At 44.1% G+C, this 20325-nt stretch overlaps 3 protein-coding genes across 4 annotated transcripts; 2 read left to right on the top strand and 1 right to left on the bottom strand.

The window, feature by feature from the left end:
- The first annotated feature begins 626 nt into the window (after positions 1-626).
- LOC101769843 (disease resistance protein RPM1) lies at positions 627-4606 on the top strand. Of its 2 annotated transcripts, XM_012848022.2 has the most exons (3): positions 627-1001; positions 1167-1816; positions 1949-4606. In XM_012848022.2, the coding sequence occupies exons 1-3, from the start codon at positions 780-782 to the stop codon at positions 4293-4295; spliced, it is 3219 nt and encodes a 1072-aa protein (XP_012703476.1). In that variant the 5' UTR covers positions 627-779; the 3' UTR covers positions 4296-4606. The 2 variants fall into 2 exon arrangements, with proteins under 2 accessions (XP_012703476.1, XP_004979659.1); XM_004979602.3 differs by having other exon boundaries at positions 627-1816.
- Positions 4607-11155: 6549 nt separating this feature from the next.
- Positions 11156-15394, top strand: LOC101769443 (acyl-coenzyme A oxidase 2, peroxisomal). Its single transcript, XM_004979601.2, has 7 exons — positions 11156-11677; positions 12813-12928; positions 13085-13968; positions 14125-14304; positions 14382-14548; positions 14792-14915; positions 15014-15394. The coding sequence occupies exons 1-7, from the start codon at positions 11202-11204 to the stop codon at positions 15167-15169; spliced, it is 2103 nt and encodes a 700-aa protein (XP_004979658.1). The 5' UTR covers positions 11156-11201; the 3' UTR covers positions 15170-15394.
- A 136-nt stretch (positions 15395-15530) lies between these two features.
- LOC101769040 (nitrate regulatory gene2 protein) lies at positions 15531-20325 on the bottom strand. Its single transcript, XM_004979600.2, has 6 exons — positions 20279-20325; positions 18105-19206; positions 17925-18005; positions 17624-17841; positions 16767-16990; positions 15531-16343 (listed from the first exon to the last, which is right to left on the bottom strand). Exons 2-6 carry the CDS (start codon positions 19069-19071, stop codon positions 15677-15679), a joined length of 2157 nt encoding a protein of 718 aa, XP_004979657.1. The 5' UTR covers positions 19072-19206; positions 20279-20325; the 3' UTR covers positions 15531-15676.

Raw genomic sequence — 20325 nt, 5'->3', positions numbered from 1 at the left:
CTTCCATGGTTAACCTTCCAGGCATGAAACCAAATTGGTTCATAGAGACCCGTGTTATCCTTCTCAAATGATACTCGATAACTCTCTCCCATAGCTTCATAGTATGGCTCATCAACTTAATTCCTCGGTAATTAGTACAACTTTGAATATCTTCCTTATTCTTGTATATTGGCTCTTCCGGCATCTTGTTCGATCAAAAAATATGGTTGAACAACTTGGTTAGCCATACTATAGCTATATCTTCGAGGCATCTCCACACCTTGATTGGGATACCATCCGAGCCCATCGCCTTACCACTTTTCATCATTTTCAACACCTCTCTGACCTCATATTCTTGGATCTTTCGCACAAAGTGCATGTTGGTGTCATCAAAAGAGTAATCCAACTGCAAGGTTGTGTTCTTCTCAACAATGAATGATTTGTCAAAATACTCCTGCCATCTATGTTTGATCTCATCCTCCTTTACTAAGATGTTCTCTATTTCATCCTTAATGCACTTAACTTGGTTGAAGCCCCTCGTCTTTCTCTCACGAACCTTAGCCATGATGTCCTTCTCTCCATTTCATCTTTAAAAAAGTTTAAAAATAAAAAATTCGAGCTCACACAGCCTGACACTGCTCCTCGGCTCCCCAGTCTGATGTGTACTCCCACTCCACTCTGATGTGTACTGTTCCCTCGTCGTTAGCAGTCGAGACTCGATAGCAAATTAAAGGCGACGCTACTCCGATGGGTGTCCCTGCTGTTCCTGCCGGCAAGCACGGCCGCCGCTTGTAGAGCTGATGATTTCCTCGGCTAGCAGGGCACTACCGAAGTCTCAACTACAGCAGGAAGTCGTGGCCATGGACTTGGGGGTCATGGCGCCTGCGGAGGAACAGGGCAAGGAAGTCAACGAGATCGCGCCTGCAGCTTCAGAGCAGCAGCAGGAAACGCAGGAGCGACATCAGATGCCGCCTGCAGCTTCCGAGAATAAGGAAAAGGAGGAGGTAGCCAAGATCGATGAGGTATTGAGTTGGCTGAAGCCCTTGCCGGCTAAAATCACTGAGCTGCTGGAATCTGCTGGCCCTCGCCGCGTCAGGGATCATCCTGAACGGCGCGCCCTGGAGTTCATGAAGATGGAGCTGACAGATCTTGTCGACTCACTGAAATCCATGCTGCCTCCATTGCAGGATGGTCGTGTTGGCGCCGAGCTCAAGATGGACTGGCTGAACAGATTGATTCTTTTCGCCAGAGATGCCCATAGCCTCGTCAAACAAGTTTCTGATTCCCGACTTCACACACTGCTGCGAAGAGCCACGCAGTTCTTCCGCCGTAGTAATAAAGTTTTGATGTATATGGCGGAAGAATCTTTCCGTGCAGCCGAATATGCAAGCAAGTATAGGTGCCTTCTTCTTGCCAGTAGCAGTTCCGTTGCCAGTGGCAGTTCCGACCACGCGCTGCCACCCTGCTCAGACCACCTCCTTTTTGGCATCGATCGCCCCATAAAGAAGCTCCTTGGATGGCTCACGTCTCAGGAGGAGACGGAAGAAAGGGGGCTAAAGTTCATAGCCATTGTTGGAGCTGCCGGGATGGGCAAGACAACTCTTGCCATGGAGCTCCACCGCCGGCTCCAGTGCCAAGCTAGCGGTGGATACAACTCTTTCCAGTGCAATGCTGTGGCTCAGGTGTCTAATAGTACTCGAAGAATGGAGCTTCTTCTCAGGGACATCCTCTCACGAATTTCATACGGCACATCACCACTGCTACCATCTGATCAATCACCATCCAAGACGACGGAGCTACTAGTTTACCGCGTTCGAGAATACCTGCAAGATAAGAGGTAATAATGGGAGGCTGGGAACAACTCTAATTCTTTATATAAAAGTTGGGAACAACTGAATGAGCTACTGACTGATCATTCTACACATCGACTTGTGAGTTAACCCTTTTTCTTTCTACAATGCTTCCGCAGGTACTTCATCTTAATTGATGATTTGTGGCACAGAGAAGATTGGGAAGAAATCAAAGGTGCCTTTCCTAATAATAATCTTGATAGCCGATTATTGATTACAACACGTGTTGAAAGTATAGCATGGTCATGTTGTTCTGATTCTAAAGGTTTGCTTGTGCACGAGATGAAACCTTTGAATCAGATGGATTCAGAAAGGCTGCTTTTAGTAAAAGCTTTTGGTTCTGTTGATGGTTGCCCGTCAGACAGCATGAAGCTATTCTGCGATAAAATCCTGATGACATGTCAAGGTATACCATTGTTCGTAACTGGCACGGCAGATTGGTTGAAAGAACAATTGCAGCTGCAGCAGAAGCAGCAGAGGTATGCAATTTGTAGCGAGGAACAAGTCCCCCAGCTACCAGAACTATTTGAACAAGAACTGTCCTCTGCTTTTGATGACCTTCCTTCTGAGCTACCAGAACTATTTGGACAAGAACTGTCCTCTGCTTTCGGTGACCTTCCTTCTGAGCTACCAGAACTATTTGAACAAGAACTGTCCTCTGCTTTTGATGACCTTCCTTCTGAGCTGACAACGGTATTTTTATGCATGAGTATGTTTCCTTATTGTTACAGCTTTGAGAAGGATCATCTTATCTTGAAATGGATTTCTGAGTGCCATACCAGTTGGCCAGAATATTATGTTATTCGTAAACGTAAGGAAGAAGGAAATGAGTACTTCTCCCAGCTAGTCGACAGGAATGTCATTTCCAGTGCAGCAGCAAATTGCAAACCCGGTTTGAGTGAAGACGAGGCCTGCCAGTGGCATATAAATCAATTTATGCAGCAGTTCCTTGCCTCCAAATCTGCAAAGATAGGTTTTGCTTTCACCAGCACCACGCTGACGGGTAATGTAACTAGGATGCCAAGGAGGCTAGCCCTCCATCATCCTGATCCCCTGCTCCCATCAGAGATTCAGACTAAGGATTTGTCCCAAACTCGTTGGCTAACTGTATCTGGTTCGGTCAGTGCGATCCCTGTTAACATGTTTGTCAATTTAGTGGTGCTGGATCTTGAAGGTTGGGATAATTTTAATAACCAGGACCTAGAGGAGATATGCAGAGGCAAAATGTTTGTTTTGGAGTATTTGAGCATTAGGAAGACTCGAGTGAGCAAGCTCCCACATGAGATCAAGGACCTGCAGAATCTGATGATATTGGATGTAAGTTGCACCACGATAAGTGTGCTTCCGTCTGGAGTGTTCAAGCTAAAAAGATTGTACCATCTGGATCTAAGAGGCACAGCGATAAGGAAACTGACAAACGAAATTGTGGGGCTACAGAGTACTTTGCATGCTCTTCTTGTTGGTGATGAAGGAATGATTAATTCCGTTGAAGCGGCAACATGGGTACCACACGATATACAGCGTTTTCACGCACTACATACACTAGCAACTATAGATTTAACTGGACAAGCCGAAAGCTTCATCCAGGCTCTTGGAGATCTACACACTCTGAGGGTGCTGGCAGTAACATGGTCTTTTCACCAGAGCACTGACAGAGCATGCCGTCAAGCATTAGAATCATCCATCCAGAAGTTGCATAGGCTCGAGTCTCTGACAATTCACTGTGGACTCGGCTGCTCCATGGAGTTCCTAGGTGTGTCTGATAACTGTAGGCCCTGGACGCTCGAGAAGTTCAAGGTGACAGCTGGAAGATTTGCACGCGTTCCCAGGTGGATCGACAACTACCAAAAGCTTCTACGTTTCGTGCAAATCACCGTCTGCAGACTAGAGACGGATGATCTCAAGAGGCTTGGAGAATTGCTCCAACTTCAGTTCTTAACACTAGGCTTGGACTTCGTCCCCGAAGAAGCTATAGTGATCGATAAGGCGGGGTTCAGTGAGCTTCAGAGATTCTCCGTCGACTGCCAAATGCCATGGCTCACTTTCAAGACAGGAGCTATGCGGAAGCTCAGATATCTTCAACTGACATTCAACACATGCCCTGCGAGCAGCCAGACCCAGACTAATGTTCCGTCAGGTATCGGCAGCCTCCAAAGTCTTTCTGAGGTAGCCTTGTGCTACAACGCAAGGTACAGCACCAGGCCCAGCGTCAAGGCGACAGTGGAGGCAGCGAGGAAACAAGTCGCAGAGAACCCCAACCAGATCGACCTTTTCATCAATGGCCACCAAGACTACGATGTTCAAGAAGCTGATGAGGAGACAGAGAATGCGAACGGAACCATCAGACGAGTTGATGCTGAAACCAAATGTGATGCTCGAGCAGTCCTTGAGGAGGCAAGCAGGAGGACTACAGAAGAGTATCAGAGTGAGATCGAAGCTGAAGCTGATGCCCGGAGCGACTCCTAGGCACGTACGGCTTAGAAAGCTGCATGTACACTTGTGGCAAAATTAAAGGGAAGGAATCCACTAGTCCAGTACTTGTACTGTTGTACATGGAGCGTGCCGATGGATGGTACGGTACAGATCATGTGTCCGTATATAGCTGCTGTTGCCCTGTTGGCTGCTGCTTGTATCCGTATATAGTGATGTCGTGTGATTTGTGTTTTCTGGTTCCATTTGTGTTACTGTTCGTAACTCGTGAGTCGTGATGCCTTCCGGGAAATCGGAAATTCTTGCAATTTCCTTTGGAACATGATGAACCGTTCTTGCGCGCCACCTGCAGCTGAAGTGCTCCATCATTTTCTGTGACATTCATTGCACGGATTCATATTTGCTCTTGCCTCAGGGCTGGGTGCCTGGGTAGTGCCTAGAGCTGGACCGAATGCTCGAAACTCACGAGCTGGTTCAGCTTGGTCGTATCTCGGCTCGACATGGCTCAGTTCGGTGGTTTTTTTAACGAGTTCAGCAGCTATTTTTGCTCGTTTCGTAATGAGCTGGCTGCTCACAAGCCAATATATCGAGCTAGAAGGCTAAAGGTCCAACTTAGGACATAGAGTCCATATTTTGCAAGTTGCAATAGAACTATATGAGGTCAATGCAATAAGAGTGTAGCTTTAGTTGTCTTTTTTTTGTTAAGATATCTGTACTTGTGGCCGAGCTAAAACTTGATGTGTCCTTAAAGCGTGAAAGTTGGAATTGATATAATCAGTAAACTGCTCATCAGTTGTGACTTTGTATTGTGCATGCTTCATGGGTGGTGGATTTGGATATTTAGAATTTTATGATAGCTATATTTTTATGTTTCATGTATATTGAGGTGGTAATTCAAAATTTACATCTGACTCGAAAGCCTAACAAGTTAGCTCGAGCTATTAACAAACCAAGTCGAGCCATGCTTTTTCCTCATTTTTCTAACGAGCCAAGCCGAGCTACAAGCAAGACTGAGCCGAGCTAGCTCGCCGTCCAGCCCTAGTAGTGCGTTTCATCGAGCCGGGCGGGGAGAATGGAGAGCAGCACACACGGCAAGCCAGCCCATTATGTAAACCCTTGCAAAGCCGTTTATAGGCAGTGATGTGTAAGGATGGATTTGGATCAAATGCGTGTGGAATCGAATGCGGATAGCACTATTTACCACATTTTAGTCCAAATATTATCAAATGTGGATAAAAACAAATAGTTCGAGTTCGGATACATACTCGATAAGATAACATCATAGCGAGTATCAATTTGCTTAGTCCATCAACCGGTACTCCCATGCTAGTAATTTAAGGAGACATTAGTGTTAGAATTTCATGAATAATTAGGACACAAAACTACTAATCAAAATTACTTATCTTGCTTTCTCTCATCTATTAAATATTCTAACACAATACTGATATAGCTACATGCTTCTCTTTATCGAATTGTAATATACTTTAGTAACTATTTTGTACAACTACACTTTTCATTCAAATTTATATTTAGATTGGAGTCATTTATTGTTCTACATTGGGACATTTTTTATAATAACCCATGTAGATAATTTTGTGGAGATTTAGGGATTACTTTATGTTATTTTTAGTAATGGTTTATATGGGTAATTTAGTTGTAAATCTAGGGGGTCATTTTAGTGTATTATTTATAAGGTCATATGTGGTAATATAGATTAAAATCAATGGGTTAACTTATGTTGCTATTGAGGTCATTAATCTAGATATAAATTTAAATGTTTACTTTAGACTATTAGACTATTTTTATACTGAAGGAGGTATATAATTTTTAGAAAATATAATGGATCTAATGGAAAATATAATGTATAATGAAGGAGATGCATAATTTTTAGAAAATATAATGGATCTATCAATGATTAATTAACGGCCTACTGTTTCTAATATGTTCAAGAATTTCTAGAACTTTATTTAGCCTCAGGCCGGAACGCCGTCAGTTGCGGAATCAAACCAAGGATCACTGCAGCAGCATTTTAGCATGGTACAGACTGTCAGTATCGCCTACGTGATCATATTTTACGCCGAGCTATGCACTCAGGTGCTTGTATGTTGAAACCCTCGGCAGCAGCCAGCAGAATAGCACTCGTGTCTGCCTGTGCTCGTTTTTCCGGTGGTGGCGTCGTCATAGCAGTCTTCGCAACACAGTCAAGCTCGTTCATCCCACCTTCACAGCAAACCTTCATTGTATATTATCCAAAAAAAAACTTGAGCTCAAACGTCCTTCCTGTACAGAATTTCAACAAAAAAAAAAGACGTGTTGCTCTTCCGTGGGCCGGCGCATGTGCTGCCTGGCCTGCGCCACCAGAACAAATGATGTTTTCTCCAGGCCGGGCGGGCCTTGGGCCTTTAGGGGCCAGCTCTACCCGAAAATCATATCCATCTTCCGGAAGATAGATAAAACATCTATAACGCAAAAGTAGCCTGATAATTAGCCCATAACGACCAACAAACTATCAGAATATTTTAGATGAACTATTTCAATATTTTTTAGGTAAAAAAGTTGGTGAATGTAAAAAAAATATTGAGCAGAAAAATATTGGTGAGTGAAAACAAAAGTTGTTGCACGTAAAAAAATTGTTGAGCAGAATGTAAAAAATTAGAGAAAAATATTGGTAGATATGAAAAAAAATAGTGGTGAATGTCTATTGATAACAATTAAGTTAGATTTTTTTAAAAAAATGTTGATCGATGTTAACAAATGTTGTTGATAGATGTTAAAAAGATTGTAAACGAGCTTATACGGACTTTAAAAAGCCTTCCGGAAGACATACATCAGCTCCCAGCTCTACCGGGCTGCCATTACAGTCCTGACTTTTTCACGAATCCAAGAAATTGTTCCTTTGTTGTGAGAAAAATTTCTTCCGTACTTAATATCCATGCGAGAAGAAGAAAGCTTGCCTGTGTATTATTCCTATACGTTTAATTTCCGAACATGCATGGCAGCAACTTTGGTCTGCTTTTCCGAACGTGACGGCAACTTTGAACTTGGAAGCCAGTGCTTTGGGCTCCTAGGTGGCTAGGCGCGTGTGCGGCCAGACGATTTTATAACGGAATTGCACTTTGCAATCTTTGCATCGTACTACCCGCATGGTATTTATAAAAACAGTAATGCTGTAGCTCTTACATCCGACAGCGGGAAAAAAAATCGGACGCAACACTTATCACGCGTGAGCTGCATGCTGCCTATCCTCACGCTACGCCGCCTCTTATCATCTACTCCGCCTCTTCCCTCTCCATTTTCTCAGCTTATCATCAACCTCGAGTTCCAGCAGCAGCAGCAATGCACACGCGGCGAGCTTAAGCATGCACGAGCGCAGCAGCGTGGGGCGTCGCTGCGAGCTCGAGCATATGCGGCCGAGCCCTTGAGATGGATGACGCAGTGAAAGGACGGCAGGCGGCAAGCTCGACCACCACAACGCGACGAGCGAGAGGGCGGCGTGGCGCGCGGCGAGCTCGTCCACAGTGTTGTGACGAGAAAGAGGGCGGCGTGCGGCAAGCTCGTCCACCGTGACGTGATGAGAAAGCGGCGCACAGCGAGCTCATGACCTCATCTCCCTCATCTAGATGCGCAGCACACAGGGAGTGCTCCTCGTCGGAGGTAGAGTGGGAGTTGGTGTTGATGGAAGTAGCAACGACGGCATGACCTGGTGCGTCGAATATGATGTTGCGATATTTTATTTCTAGGTGTTGCACTGTGCCTCTGGTGCATTGGCTATACACATGTATTCATGGTTCTCATCTTCCTCGTGTCCCCTTCAAACCCTACATTTAGGCTTTGCTTTTGCTAGATCTGATCTCGCATTTTGTTCTCCAGAGCAACCAAGAAAGTCGATGGACCTCAACTCCATTGACTACTTTGACTTGATACAATACAAGGCTACAACAAGGAAGGCAAAGGCCATGACGTCTTGCTCGGTACGTGCATCAGCAGCGCTATCGACTTGGATATATATCATGCACGCCGAGGCCACACGCAGCAACGGGCATTCACTGCAAACATGATTGCACTTGTATTGAAAGATTTGGTGGAACTGTAGTTGCCTATCTTGACATACTACGGGTTACGTGTTTATATATGGGCAGCTTGTTGAAGATCCCGGTTTGTCGTGTAGGTTTACAACTTGGAGATAGAGCTATTAAACTATCCTATCTATAACAAAATTGGATTCTCCGTTAACCAATTTATCTGTTACATAAGATAATAATATCTCTAATTCTAACACCCTCTCTCAATCTTAAGCTCCTGCTGGCGTGAGATTTAGATTGCGCACAAAACATTCTAGTGATCGAACCGGCAAAGTTTTGGTGAATCCATCTGCCAATTGATCTCCAGAAGGAACAAACCGAACCTGAAGGTGTTTATTCATAACCCGTTCTCGCACAAAATAAAAATCAATTTCTATGTATTTTTCTCTAGCACGAAAGACTGGATTAGCAGATAAATAAGTAGCTCCCAAATTATCACACTATAAAATTGATGTCTGCTCAATTTTAGCTCCAAGCTCGGCTAATAATGATTCCAACCAGATTATCTCAGCTGTTGCATTAGCGATGGATTTATATTCAGCTTCAGTACTTGATCTTGATACAGTTGCTTGTTTTCTAGCACTCCAAGATATCAGATTTGTGCCGAAGAATATTGCAAAACCACTTGTTGACCTTCTGTCACCTACACTTCCGGCCCAGTCAGCATTAGAGAAACCACTAACAACAACAAACATAGATTTCTGAATTTTTAGACCCAAACTTATAGTATACTTGATATATCTCAATATTCGCTTGCTGTCCAATGTAGTGTGGTAGGTGCATGCAAGAATTGACAGACTTTGTTTACTGAATATGATAGATCTGGACATGTCAAAGTCAAGTATTGTAAAGCACCAACAATACTCGGCCTGTTCGCTTCAGCTTATTCAGTCGGCTTATCAGCCACCAAACAGTATTTTCCTCTCACAACAAATCAGCCATTTTAGCTTTTCAGCCAGCTTATAAGCTGAAGCGAACAAGCCGACTTCTGTACCAAGTGCTATCTTCCGAACCAGGTATTTCTCCTTCATGGCTGGAGAGTTTTTTCGAAGCTGACAATGGAGTAGTGCACGGTTTGCACTCGGTCATGCCAACTCGTGTCAATATGTCCTGCACATATTTGCCTTGAGAGAGGATAATGCCATCTTTTTCTTTCTTGACTTCAATTTATGCAGCTTACCAAGATTCTTTTAACGCAAATTTTTTCTTCAAATCTTCAAGTAGGGCTGACACAGCTTCTAAAGATGAACTTGTAACAATAATATCATCCACATAGACAAGCATTTATATTGTCACATGTTCCTTTCTATAAATAAATAAGGAAGTGTCGGATTTTGAGGAAATAAAACTGAGAGCAATTAATTTGGTACTTAACCTGGAATACCATGCTCTTGGTGCTTGTTTCAAACTATAGAGAGCTTTATCCAACTTGCAAATAAAAGTTGGTTTATTTGAATCTTCAAATCCTAGTGGCTATTTCATATAGACTTCCACTTTTAGAACACCATGTAAGAACGCGTTCCGTACATCAAGTTGCATCTCATCTTCCTCGTGTCCCCGGCAAACCCTACATTTAAGCTTTACTTTTGCTAGATCTGATCTCGCATTTTGTTCTCCAGAGCAACCAAGGAAGTCGATGGACCTCAACTCCATTGACTACTTTGACTTGATACAATACAACAAGGAAGACAAAGGCCATGACGTCTTGCTCGGTACGTGCATCAGCAGCGCTATCGACTTGGATACATATCATGCACGCCGAGGCCACATTCGGCAGCTCAACGGGCATTCACTGCAAACATGATTACACTTCCATTAATTTGCTCCGACATTGCGCTTCTTGGAAACAGAAGCATGGATGTTCTTCGGCCATGGCCTTTGTTTAGCCATCCTAACTTCAGCAGTCTCATCTTGCTAGGTGCCAAAATTGAAACACAAACTAGCAGATGAACATGCATGGGAAAGATGTAATATAAGCACCCGTTTGTCAAATGCCTGTTATACATTAAAGGTGAAGTCTCTATCTACCATAACAACAACATCAACTAACCATCCTTTGCTTACAGCTTTACCACCCCGTTACGTGCGACGTCATCCTCATCTAAAGGGAAAAAAAAAATTCCAAAATCCATCTTCATCGAGTCAATGACTAAAGAACAAAAAAAGGGATCATTTTCATCATGTGACTAAGTTTTCGACTAAAATGGAGCCGAATTTGTTGAAGCTAGCACCGGCGCACGAAGGGGCGTTCGGGCGTCACCATCCTCATCTCCAAATTGGAAAGCGTGCACGGGAAATCATGCGAGTCCAAACCCCACACGCTCTACCCCCTTTCTCCGTCGCCGTAACGAACAGGGAAAGGCCAGCACGCACCAGAATCGTGCCCACCCACCCGTACCCTCACTGACGCGCGGGCCCCAGATGCGCGAAAAGCGAATTTGACCCCACTTGTCATGCGGGCCTGGCGCGCATCCGTCGAGCGAGCCTTATCTCCACATCACCATCCCATGCGCTGACACGTCACCTCCATATCTCCTCGTCGTTGCCTCTCCACCGTCCTAGGACTCCTAGCTACAAAAAAGTATCCCCCAAATCACCCTCTGAAGATACTTATTTGTAACTAGCATCTCCACAGGGGCTAAAACGAAAATATAAATCAGCGGAGACAGAAGCAACGCAAGGGTAGAAACAGAATATAAACAATTTGCACGGACCAGTCCGTCATACGCGCGTCGAGACCCCAGGCCATTATTAATGGTAACCGCTTTACCGTAACGGCAATCGCTTCCCCCGCTTCCCTTCGCGCGCACGCCTCCCCCCCCCCCGATTTCGTCGAACACCTCCGCCGCGCGCCCGCGCCATGCCGCCCCCCGCGGCCGCCTCCCGCTCCGGCGCCGGTGCCGGCGAACCCCTCGCGGAGGAAGCAGAGTCCCCGGCGATGCGGCGCCTCCGCCGCCTCTCCCTGCACCTCCTCCAGCCCTCCGATCAGGCGGAAACGTCGCTGGCCCTCGCGGCGTGCGCGGGGCGGTCGCGGCGCGTCGAGGGCGGCGCGGACGTGGCGGCGGCGCTGGCGGCGTACCTCCGCGGGCGGCACCGCGCGGCGCAGTTGAGGTTGTTCGACTTCTTCCGCTCCCGGCCGGACCTGCAGACGCCCGTGGAGCTGACCACGGCGGCGCACCGGGAGCTCTGCTTCCGCCAGCTGCGCGCCCTCGTGCGGGACGCCGGCGTGCGCCCGCTGACGCTCATGGCGAGCGACCCCGCCGAGTACTTCGCCGTCATGGAGGCCGCCGGTGGCGCCGACATCTCCCTCGGCGTCAAGCTCGGCGTCCAGTACAGGTGGGTGTGCTATGCTCTCGCGTGATCTTGACTGCTTGCTAGCGTAATGGTTTGGCGATGATTACAGCTAATTAGATGGTGATGCTTCAACAATCCACAAGTTTCATATGGTTTGTTGATGGAGTTAGAGCAGATGTTCATTGGTGTTGGTTGTTGGTTAAGCACTTAAACAGAGCTGCAGAGGGGTTACAGCTAACAATAGTCAATTTTGCTAGCTGGTGATAATTACAGACAAAATTTTCTTCCTGGACTTGTCAATTCGTTGTGGAATTTTTTATCTGCACGACTTTACATCCCTGCTTTAAGGAAAGCCGTAAATTCAAGAACAGGGTTCATCTAACATGACCAATCATAGATGACGGTACATAGTGACATGGTACTTCATTTATGTGTCAATTAAACCGATCCAGTTGTGTCTACAAATATCTTGTTACTTTTTCTTTATAGAGTGCACATGCAGTCAGTTGTCATATTCACAAGGATTCTAAGGATGGTTACTACTGTGATAGTGAAGTTGCATATATCAGTATCTAAATTTGATTACTCTGAGTTGATGCCTACTGCGCATCGGTGCAAGTAGTTTTCTGTAATAGGGTTTGTGAAAACGAAGTTTTGTTTTGTTCTTTTCATTCCTTCTCCACCTTTTCTATAGAGTACTTATGGGTGTACATGGGATTTCAGTTTCCTCCTGGTGAGTTGTAATCCTTAGCAAACAGATGAGCTGCAATTTTCGAATGCGGGCCTGCTACATTGGTATCCATAAAGAGATAATTGATTCCTCATGATTAATGATTTGTTCAGTACCGGGCATTAATGCTTTGTTCAGTACCGTGCATTCAAAAGCTTGCTTTTGGAAATCTTTCTGATAGGTCGGTTCACGGGCTATTTAATTGGCCTGATGGATGATAACATGTTAAACTGGTTACTTTTTTATCCAACTCATATATTTTTTTTATTTCATTTTGGAGATTAACCCAGCTATAAACTCTGCAGCCTTTTATTATCAATTGCACATCTTAACATGCTTGAATTCACAAAAACATTAGCAGAATCTGTTCAAGTTATTTACTGATTCTATTTACTAGCTACTTCCATCTCTTTATATTCCACTAACTTGGTCTGCTTGTTGATGCAGCCTCTGGGGAGGTTCTATCATAAATCTAGGAACCAAAAAGCATAGGGATAAGTACTTTGATGGAATCGATAATTTGGATTATCCAGGCTGTTTTGCAATGACAGAACTGCATCATGGTTAGCTTCTGCACTTAGTAATTTATCTCTATTCTTTTGTTGTTTATTTTGAATGGTGCACAGTAGAGCTTGGACCCAGCACCTAAAGCCCTGTTACGTGTTCGAAAGCTCTGTCACCATATTTTCTCTTACATTATTAATCTTTTTCTCAAACAGGATCGAATGTCCAAGCCCTACAGACTACAGCTACGTTTGATCCTGTTACTGATGAGTTCATCATTAACACCCCAAATGATGGCGCTATTAAGTGGTGGATTGGCAATGCTGCAGTTCATGGAAAATTTGCTACTGTCTTTGCAAGGTTAATTTTACCCCTTCAAGGAAAAGGAGGAGAACCTGCTGATATGGGCATTCATGCATTCATTGTCCCCATACGAGACCTTGAAACTCATGCTGTTCTTCCTGGAATCGAGATCAATGATTGTGGGCACAAGATAGGCCTAAATGGTGTAGATAATGGCGCACTGAGATTCCGCTCAGTTAGAATACCCAGAGATAATCTTCTGAACCGATTTGGTGATGTATCACGAGATGGAAAATACACAAGTAGTCTCCCCACTATTAACAAAAGATTTGCAGCAACCCTTGGGGAGCTTGTTGGCGGGCGAGTCGGCATTGCATACTCTTCTGTCGGTGTGCTCAAAGTTGCAGTAACAATTGCTGTGAGGTATGCTCTTCTGCGCCAGCAATTTGGTCCACCTAAGCAACCTGAGATCAGTGTGTTGGATTATCAGTCTCACCAGCACAAACTAATGCCCATGTTAGCATCTTCATATGCGTTTCACTTTGCCACGGTCCAACTGGTCGATAAGTACTCAGAAATGAAGAAAACCAATGATGAGGATCTTATTGCTGATGTGCATATTCTTTCATCCGGGTTGAAAGCCTATGTAACTTCATATACAGCGAAGTCTATAAGCATATGTCGAGAAGCATGTGGTGGTCATGGTTATGCTGCTGTAAATCGTTTTGGAGCTCTGCGCAATGACCATGATATATTCCAAACATTTGAGGGGGACAACACTGTTCTTCTGCAGCAGGTACTTATCAGCACATATCCTTTGCAAAGCCATTTGATGGCTTATTAATTTTTCTTACATTATTATCTGAGTTCAGGGGAGGTTTGGATCAGTTTCTAAAAAATGCTATAAAGTTACTTTTCCTTCAACAATTTGCTTCTTCCCATACTCTTGTAGGTTGCTGGAGATCTCCTGAAGCAATATCAGGAGAAATTTAAGGGAGGGACCCTCTCAGTAACCTGGAATTACTTGAGAGACTCCATGGGTACCTACCTATCCCAGCCTAATCCTGTCACTGCCCGATGGGAAGGGGAAGATCATCTGCGGGATCCTAATTTCCAGCTGGATGCATTCAGGGTAAGTCCATTATTCATAGTTACTGAGAGTTCTCTCATGTTCACTTCCTGTACTGATCGGACAAACTTTCTCCCCAGTACCGGACATCTCGGTTGCTACATAGTGTAGCTGCTCGACTTCAGAAGCATAGCAAGACGCTTGGAGGTTTTGGTGCGTGGAATAGGTGTTTGAATCATCTGCTCACACTTGCAGAGTCGCACATTGAGTCTGTCATTCTTGCGAAGTTCATTGAATCGGTTAGAAGGTAAAATTCTAATATCGCATCTGTCATGATTGCATTTTCACACCCAAGCTTTGTTTTTTTTTCTTTCTGCTTGAGCTATGGATGCGATTCTGATATAGATATCCTTGACTTTTGCTACTCTGCAACAAATTTATTGGTGTCAAACTGTCTATCTAAGGCTTCATCATTCAGATGCCTTTCACACCTCTTTTCAAAACTCTGGCAATTTGTTCCGACAACAATTGACAACAAATGCTTATGCAGTTGCCCTGATGAAAAAACACGGGAGGTTTTGAAGCTTGTGTGTGACCTCTACGCACTCGATAGGATCTGGAAAGACATCGGAACATATCGGAATGTAGACTATGTTGCTCCAAACAAAGCAAAGGTCTGTGCTCGTCACTCCTATACAGGAATTTCAGTTCTAACTTCAGACTGGAACCGAAAGTTCAGAATCTGACAGCAGTATTCCCTGTTTATCTGCAGGCTATTCACAAGTTAACAGACTACCTTAGCTACCAAGTGAGGCTTGTGGCACAAGAACTCGTCGATGCATTCGATCTTCCAGATCTCATAATTCGTGCCCCAATTGGCATGCAATCGGAGGCCTATGCGCAATACACCCAATATGTCGGCTTCTAGATGATATAATTAACATAGCTTGGATAGTTTTATATATAAACCAAGTTGCAATGAAGTGTATAGATGGGAAAATAAGTTGAGTGCTGGTATACGTAAACTGTAAAGCCTGCCAGATTGCTTTTCTGGTACAAATTCTTTTAATCAGTCTAAAACATGACTGTAGAGCCTTGATGTATGCTTGGTTCGATGCCTGGCAAAAAGAATCACATAATAATTTGTGCAAAATTGTGCCAAACTGCAAGGTGAGTGAGTCCATGCTGAACTACAGAACTAGTAACAGATTGCCTGTCCTATCACTGCTGTGATGAAGGACAGTCACTAGCCCAACCAGCATCAAAGACAGGTCGCGAGGCTAAAAATATTCCAAGGATTGAGGCATAAAGATTGTCACTAAATATTAGGCCAAAGATTGTACTATAATCTGATCATCCACAAATTATATACCAAAACACTAGAATTTGTCATCCAGAACAGATATGAAAAAGACATGCCACCATCCACATAGGGCTAAGCAAGTTGAGCATTTGGTCCAACTCTCTTGTAATCATCGTGAGCTATCTCGTAGTTCTGCTTGAGCTCCTCGTAGCACTTCAGTGATGCCTCCGAGAACTTCGTCAGGCGATCCAGAACCATCGTCAGTCTCGACTGCAGCCCTTCAGCTGCCGGTACACTTCCGCTCTTTGCCTCCTCCTGCTCATTGTTCTCCAGCATCCCGCACTCCTGTGACTCACTTTTGGGCTTGTTCTGGTCATCCTGGTGGTCAAATGAGTCACGGAGGAGCTGCATCACATCTTTGATGGACTTGCATAGCTCTTCGGCGGGGAGTGACTCCGTCAGGGTGAGCCAGTCTCTGCATAGGACGAATATTGGTGGGGAGACGGCCTGGCGGGGAGGGAATGAGACCTTGCGCTTTCGCCTGCGTCGGTCTTGGGGTGGCTGCAGGACGCATTTCTGGAGCCATGCGTTGAGGGCCTCGACATACGACTGATGAGCAGTGACCCAGTTCCTGAAGCTGGAGGAAAAGCTGTCCATCTCGTTCCACAGATTCATCGCCGCCTGGCGGTGGTGCTCGCCTTGCTGCGCCGAGGTTGAGCTTTTCACATGGTATGCCAGTGTGATTGTGATGAACTGTTTGTGGTGACATTCCAACATAGATTTCCACATTCTGATTAGCCTGTATGAGGTAAAATCAGTGTTAATAGACAAGATATATGAGCATGGTGTTGTAAAATCAACAGAGTCCAAGATAGATTTTGATCAGACTGAAAGTATAATTGTGCTGTCAGACATCAGAATGTTTAGCAAAACAAGGGGACTTCTGAGAGCAAGTCGTTAATTTTAATCTTCTGATTCTCAGTATTTTACTGTCTTACTGGAAAAACTAAATTTGGAGTGATATTTACATTACATTTCAGATTTACTGATTTTCAGTGATATTTACATTATTTTTCTGATTCTCAGTGATATTTTTTTTATTTACACATACTAGAAAGGATATAAGAAGCAGGATGTTTGCATTCTCAATTGCGGTAAAAGAAACTCAAGATTACGTCTATGCAAAATAATGTTTACTAGGTATATGCTATCAGGTATATACCCTTGAATCAGCTCAACGAGCTGTGGCTCCAGTTCTTCATCCCTTATCTTCTCAATTCTTTTGGAGATTGCATCAACAGCTTGAATTGCAACAGATACCCTGGAATGGAGATCCTTTACAACAGCTCTAGTCTTATCAATCAGCTGCGCGTTTAGGTCTCGTGCAAATTGGCGCCGGAGGAGGTTACATTTCTCATCATAGGTCTTTCTCACATTTTCACTTGCCTACATAAACCAAATAATGCAGTAAGCCAGTGACAGTGATTCAATATGCCAACAAGAGTCCAACTGGTAAGTCACTCCCAAATGGCACATTTCAGTATTTCACAACATGAGCCCTATTTTCTTTGCTAGCTACTCCCTCCGTTTTTATTTATAAGGTGTACACACACATCAAGATTCAAACTTTGCAATCTTTGACCAATAATTTTACTATTAATTTTTTTATTTTTATAATGTAAACTTTATATGGTTGGATTCGGAATCAAATATACTATACAATGATTATAAGTTTATAACCATAAACAATATAATATAAGATAAATGAATGGTCAAAGTGAAATTTGGAAGACCGTGCCAAGTCATGCCATGCCTTATAAGCATAGATGGAGGGAGTAGCACTTTAGCACAAGTCGCCTACAAAGTACATTTAAGCTATTACATAAAAATTGCAAGATTAATAAAGATCAAGTATTACATGTTATCCAGTTATCAACCTTTGTGACAGTATTCCACTTATATGTAAAAAATAACAAGCATTCCATGTAGAGAGGGAACTAATGATGAATTCATGCCAATATGCCATGCAACTAGAAAAGTCTGAGATTGATAAGACTAGCAAGTGTACTTATGATGTACCTTGATTTCATCATATAGTTTTCTCTCCCATGCATGTAGCCTGTCCAATGTAGAAGAGTGGCTTCCAGATACCATGGCAAATTCCTCAACAAAATCACTATTACTGTCATCCACGTCGTCTTTAATTATCGATGTCATGAGTGCACTCTTAGATGATGACGATAGAGATGAGACAGAACGCTTCCATGTGACAACCTTTGAGACATGCTGTGCAGTTTCTACAGAAACATTTAAAATTAGTACTTCAAGCAAACATCGTGATAACAAAGGGAAGAGGACAATCAAAACACCAGTCAGTTACCCTGGTTGAGAATGATATCACGATTGCAGCAGACTCGAAGTGCTGACAAAAATGGGGCAGTTGGTAGCTTGCCTGGAGAACCTAGCATTCGAATAGTAAAACAAATTAAACATTTATTAAAAAAATGATAACATGATCCTGAAAAAAATACAAGATATATGCAATCCTCATTATTATCACCTGGTATTTTAGGACATATGTCCAGTCTGATCTTCTTGGTCTCAAGCATTCTGGAAACCTCATTCCCTGCTTCAGCTGCACGTATAAACCGAGTTTCAATGTCCTTCATGCTTGCCACAAAATCTTTTGCTCGATGAGTGATGAACTCTGAAGGATCTTCTGTCTCTGCACACAATTCTTTTTCCATTTCGCTTTCCTCCACCTTTGCAGCAATCTGCTGAGAGGAAGTAGCTTGGGATGAAGCATCCACAGGTTGCCTTTGTTTACTGATCCCACTTTGTTTTGGCTCTCTTTCCTGCTTAGGCACTGCATTACCATCAGGAAGTTCTGTATGCCTTCTTTCAGACACGACTGCTTCTTCTTCTTCTTCTTTCAGCGGCACTACTTCAGCTTCCCTTGACTCTCTCAAACCCTTCAATCTACTGAAGTTCAAGGTTAGCCCATTCTCATTGTTGGAGGATGAGCTACCAGCAGCATCAATGGGATCAAAGAAGTCCCATGAAGTACATAATTCTGGAGGTAATGGTGGCGGGGGCGGCACAAAAGCTGAAACTGGGGATTCTTGCCCAACAAATTCAGCAGCAGATGGATCAATCATGAACGTCAAAGGTGTGGTTCCTGACGCTTTCATGCAATGGATTCTTGTTGAGGGCGGAGTAGTCAATGGACTTGCTCGATGCACCGGAGAGGCAACATTCCCTACTGCATGCGAAGGCGAGGGAGATGCCATAGAAGAATGCGACGGTGACTTATCCACTTCCGAAATAGAGAGTGATGATTCTGGTGAGATCTCAGACTCAGCATACCGTCGCAGTGCTGTCCCAACAGCACGGAGGGATTGAGTATATGATAAGTGCGCTGCTGACAGTGCATCTCTTGAGTCAATGGCTCGCCTGATATGGCGCATCCGATCCTTGCACAGAACCAGGGCATCCTCTCCAGTGGCTTTGGAGGGAGAAGAGCCCATGAGTCCCACAGAACTGCAAACCCCCTACTGCAATATACTAGAGACCAGTAGACTCATCGAAATCCAACTACTGCTAACAGCTTCCACCAATTAAAAATCTTGCTTGTGATCAGCAGTGGTTTTTGCTCCCAGATCCTATCAATAACAAAAACAATGGTTGTCAGACTATGGAATATATAAATGTAAATCTAAATTTAACAACATTGACCTAAAACAAACATCAGAACACTTAAATAAATTTAACTAAATACTCCATGTAGGTCCACCGTCCCCAAAGTTGACCAGTTTTCTGCCAACTTGAGCAGGTGTGGACATTTCAGCCACAACAGAGCTTGGCAACAGTCATTTCAGCCAGGCAATTAATCCACTACACAAAAGAGAGAAAACAAGGCAGAATAACTGCCATTGCTCCAAGAGCTCAAACTGAAACATGGTGCAGGTCTAAGAACCAACCACTCATACATCTAAGGGGGGAAGAAGGCAAAGAAACTCTTTTATTCCTTCACTTGATAACAACCTGAAAACGCTCAACACAACAGAAGCCAATGATCAAAGTGTATTTCTTGAAGGTCTGAACCATGATTAAAGCAAGCAGTTCTACGATTAAAGCAAGCAGGAACTGTGCCAGCAAATAAGCTGGACCAAAAGAGTGAGAAAAGGAACCAGGCAAAGCGAGACCTTTCCCCAATTCCAACCTCTGATCAAGCAACTGTGAGAAAAATAAAAACCACCACCACCTCAAAAAGCAGCACTTCAACACCATGATAATCTGACCGATGCGGCCCCCAAATGCCCAGGAGATGACCAGGGCACTACCCAAATCTTGTTTTTGAGAGTCGAAATTACCATTATCCTACCAGCAAGACGCAATGGGCAAAAGGTGAAAAGCCAAAAGGGGGCCAAATCAGAATATTTCCCCCCTCCCTTTCCTAAACCTGCTCCTCTAATCCAAGCCAATGTGGTCCTGAAGAACCACCATCTCCCCTCCGAATCAGCAATTGGAGCCTCTACGGAGTCAATCAAATGCACCTCACCGAAGAACAAACCAAACCCAAACCCGCCCTAGCATTAACCTAAAACCCGCCCTAAACCACCAGGATTCAGCACACCAAAGAAACCTACTTTCCTCCCCTACCAGACACCCCCAATCCAGGAACCTAGCACCCAAGAATCACAGCCCAAAACAACGACGGAGAACCTCACTCACCGAGAAAGAGAATCCCTTGCGGCGGCGTGGCACTGCAGCCGGCAGCG

This window comes from Setaria italica, chromosome VIII, assembly GCF_000263155.2.
Source record: "Setaria italica strain Yugu1 chromosome VIII, Setaria_italica_v2.0, whole genome shotgun sequence".
In the NCBI taxonomy this organism is placed as follows: Eukaryota; Viridiplantae; Streptophyta; class Magnoliopsida; order Poales; family Poaceae; genus Setaria; species Setaria italica.
This window is presented reverse-complemented; position numbering and strand designations above follow the sequence as displayed.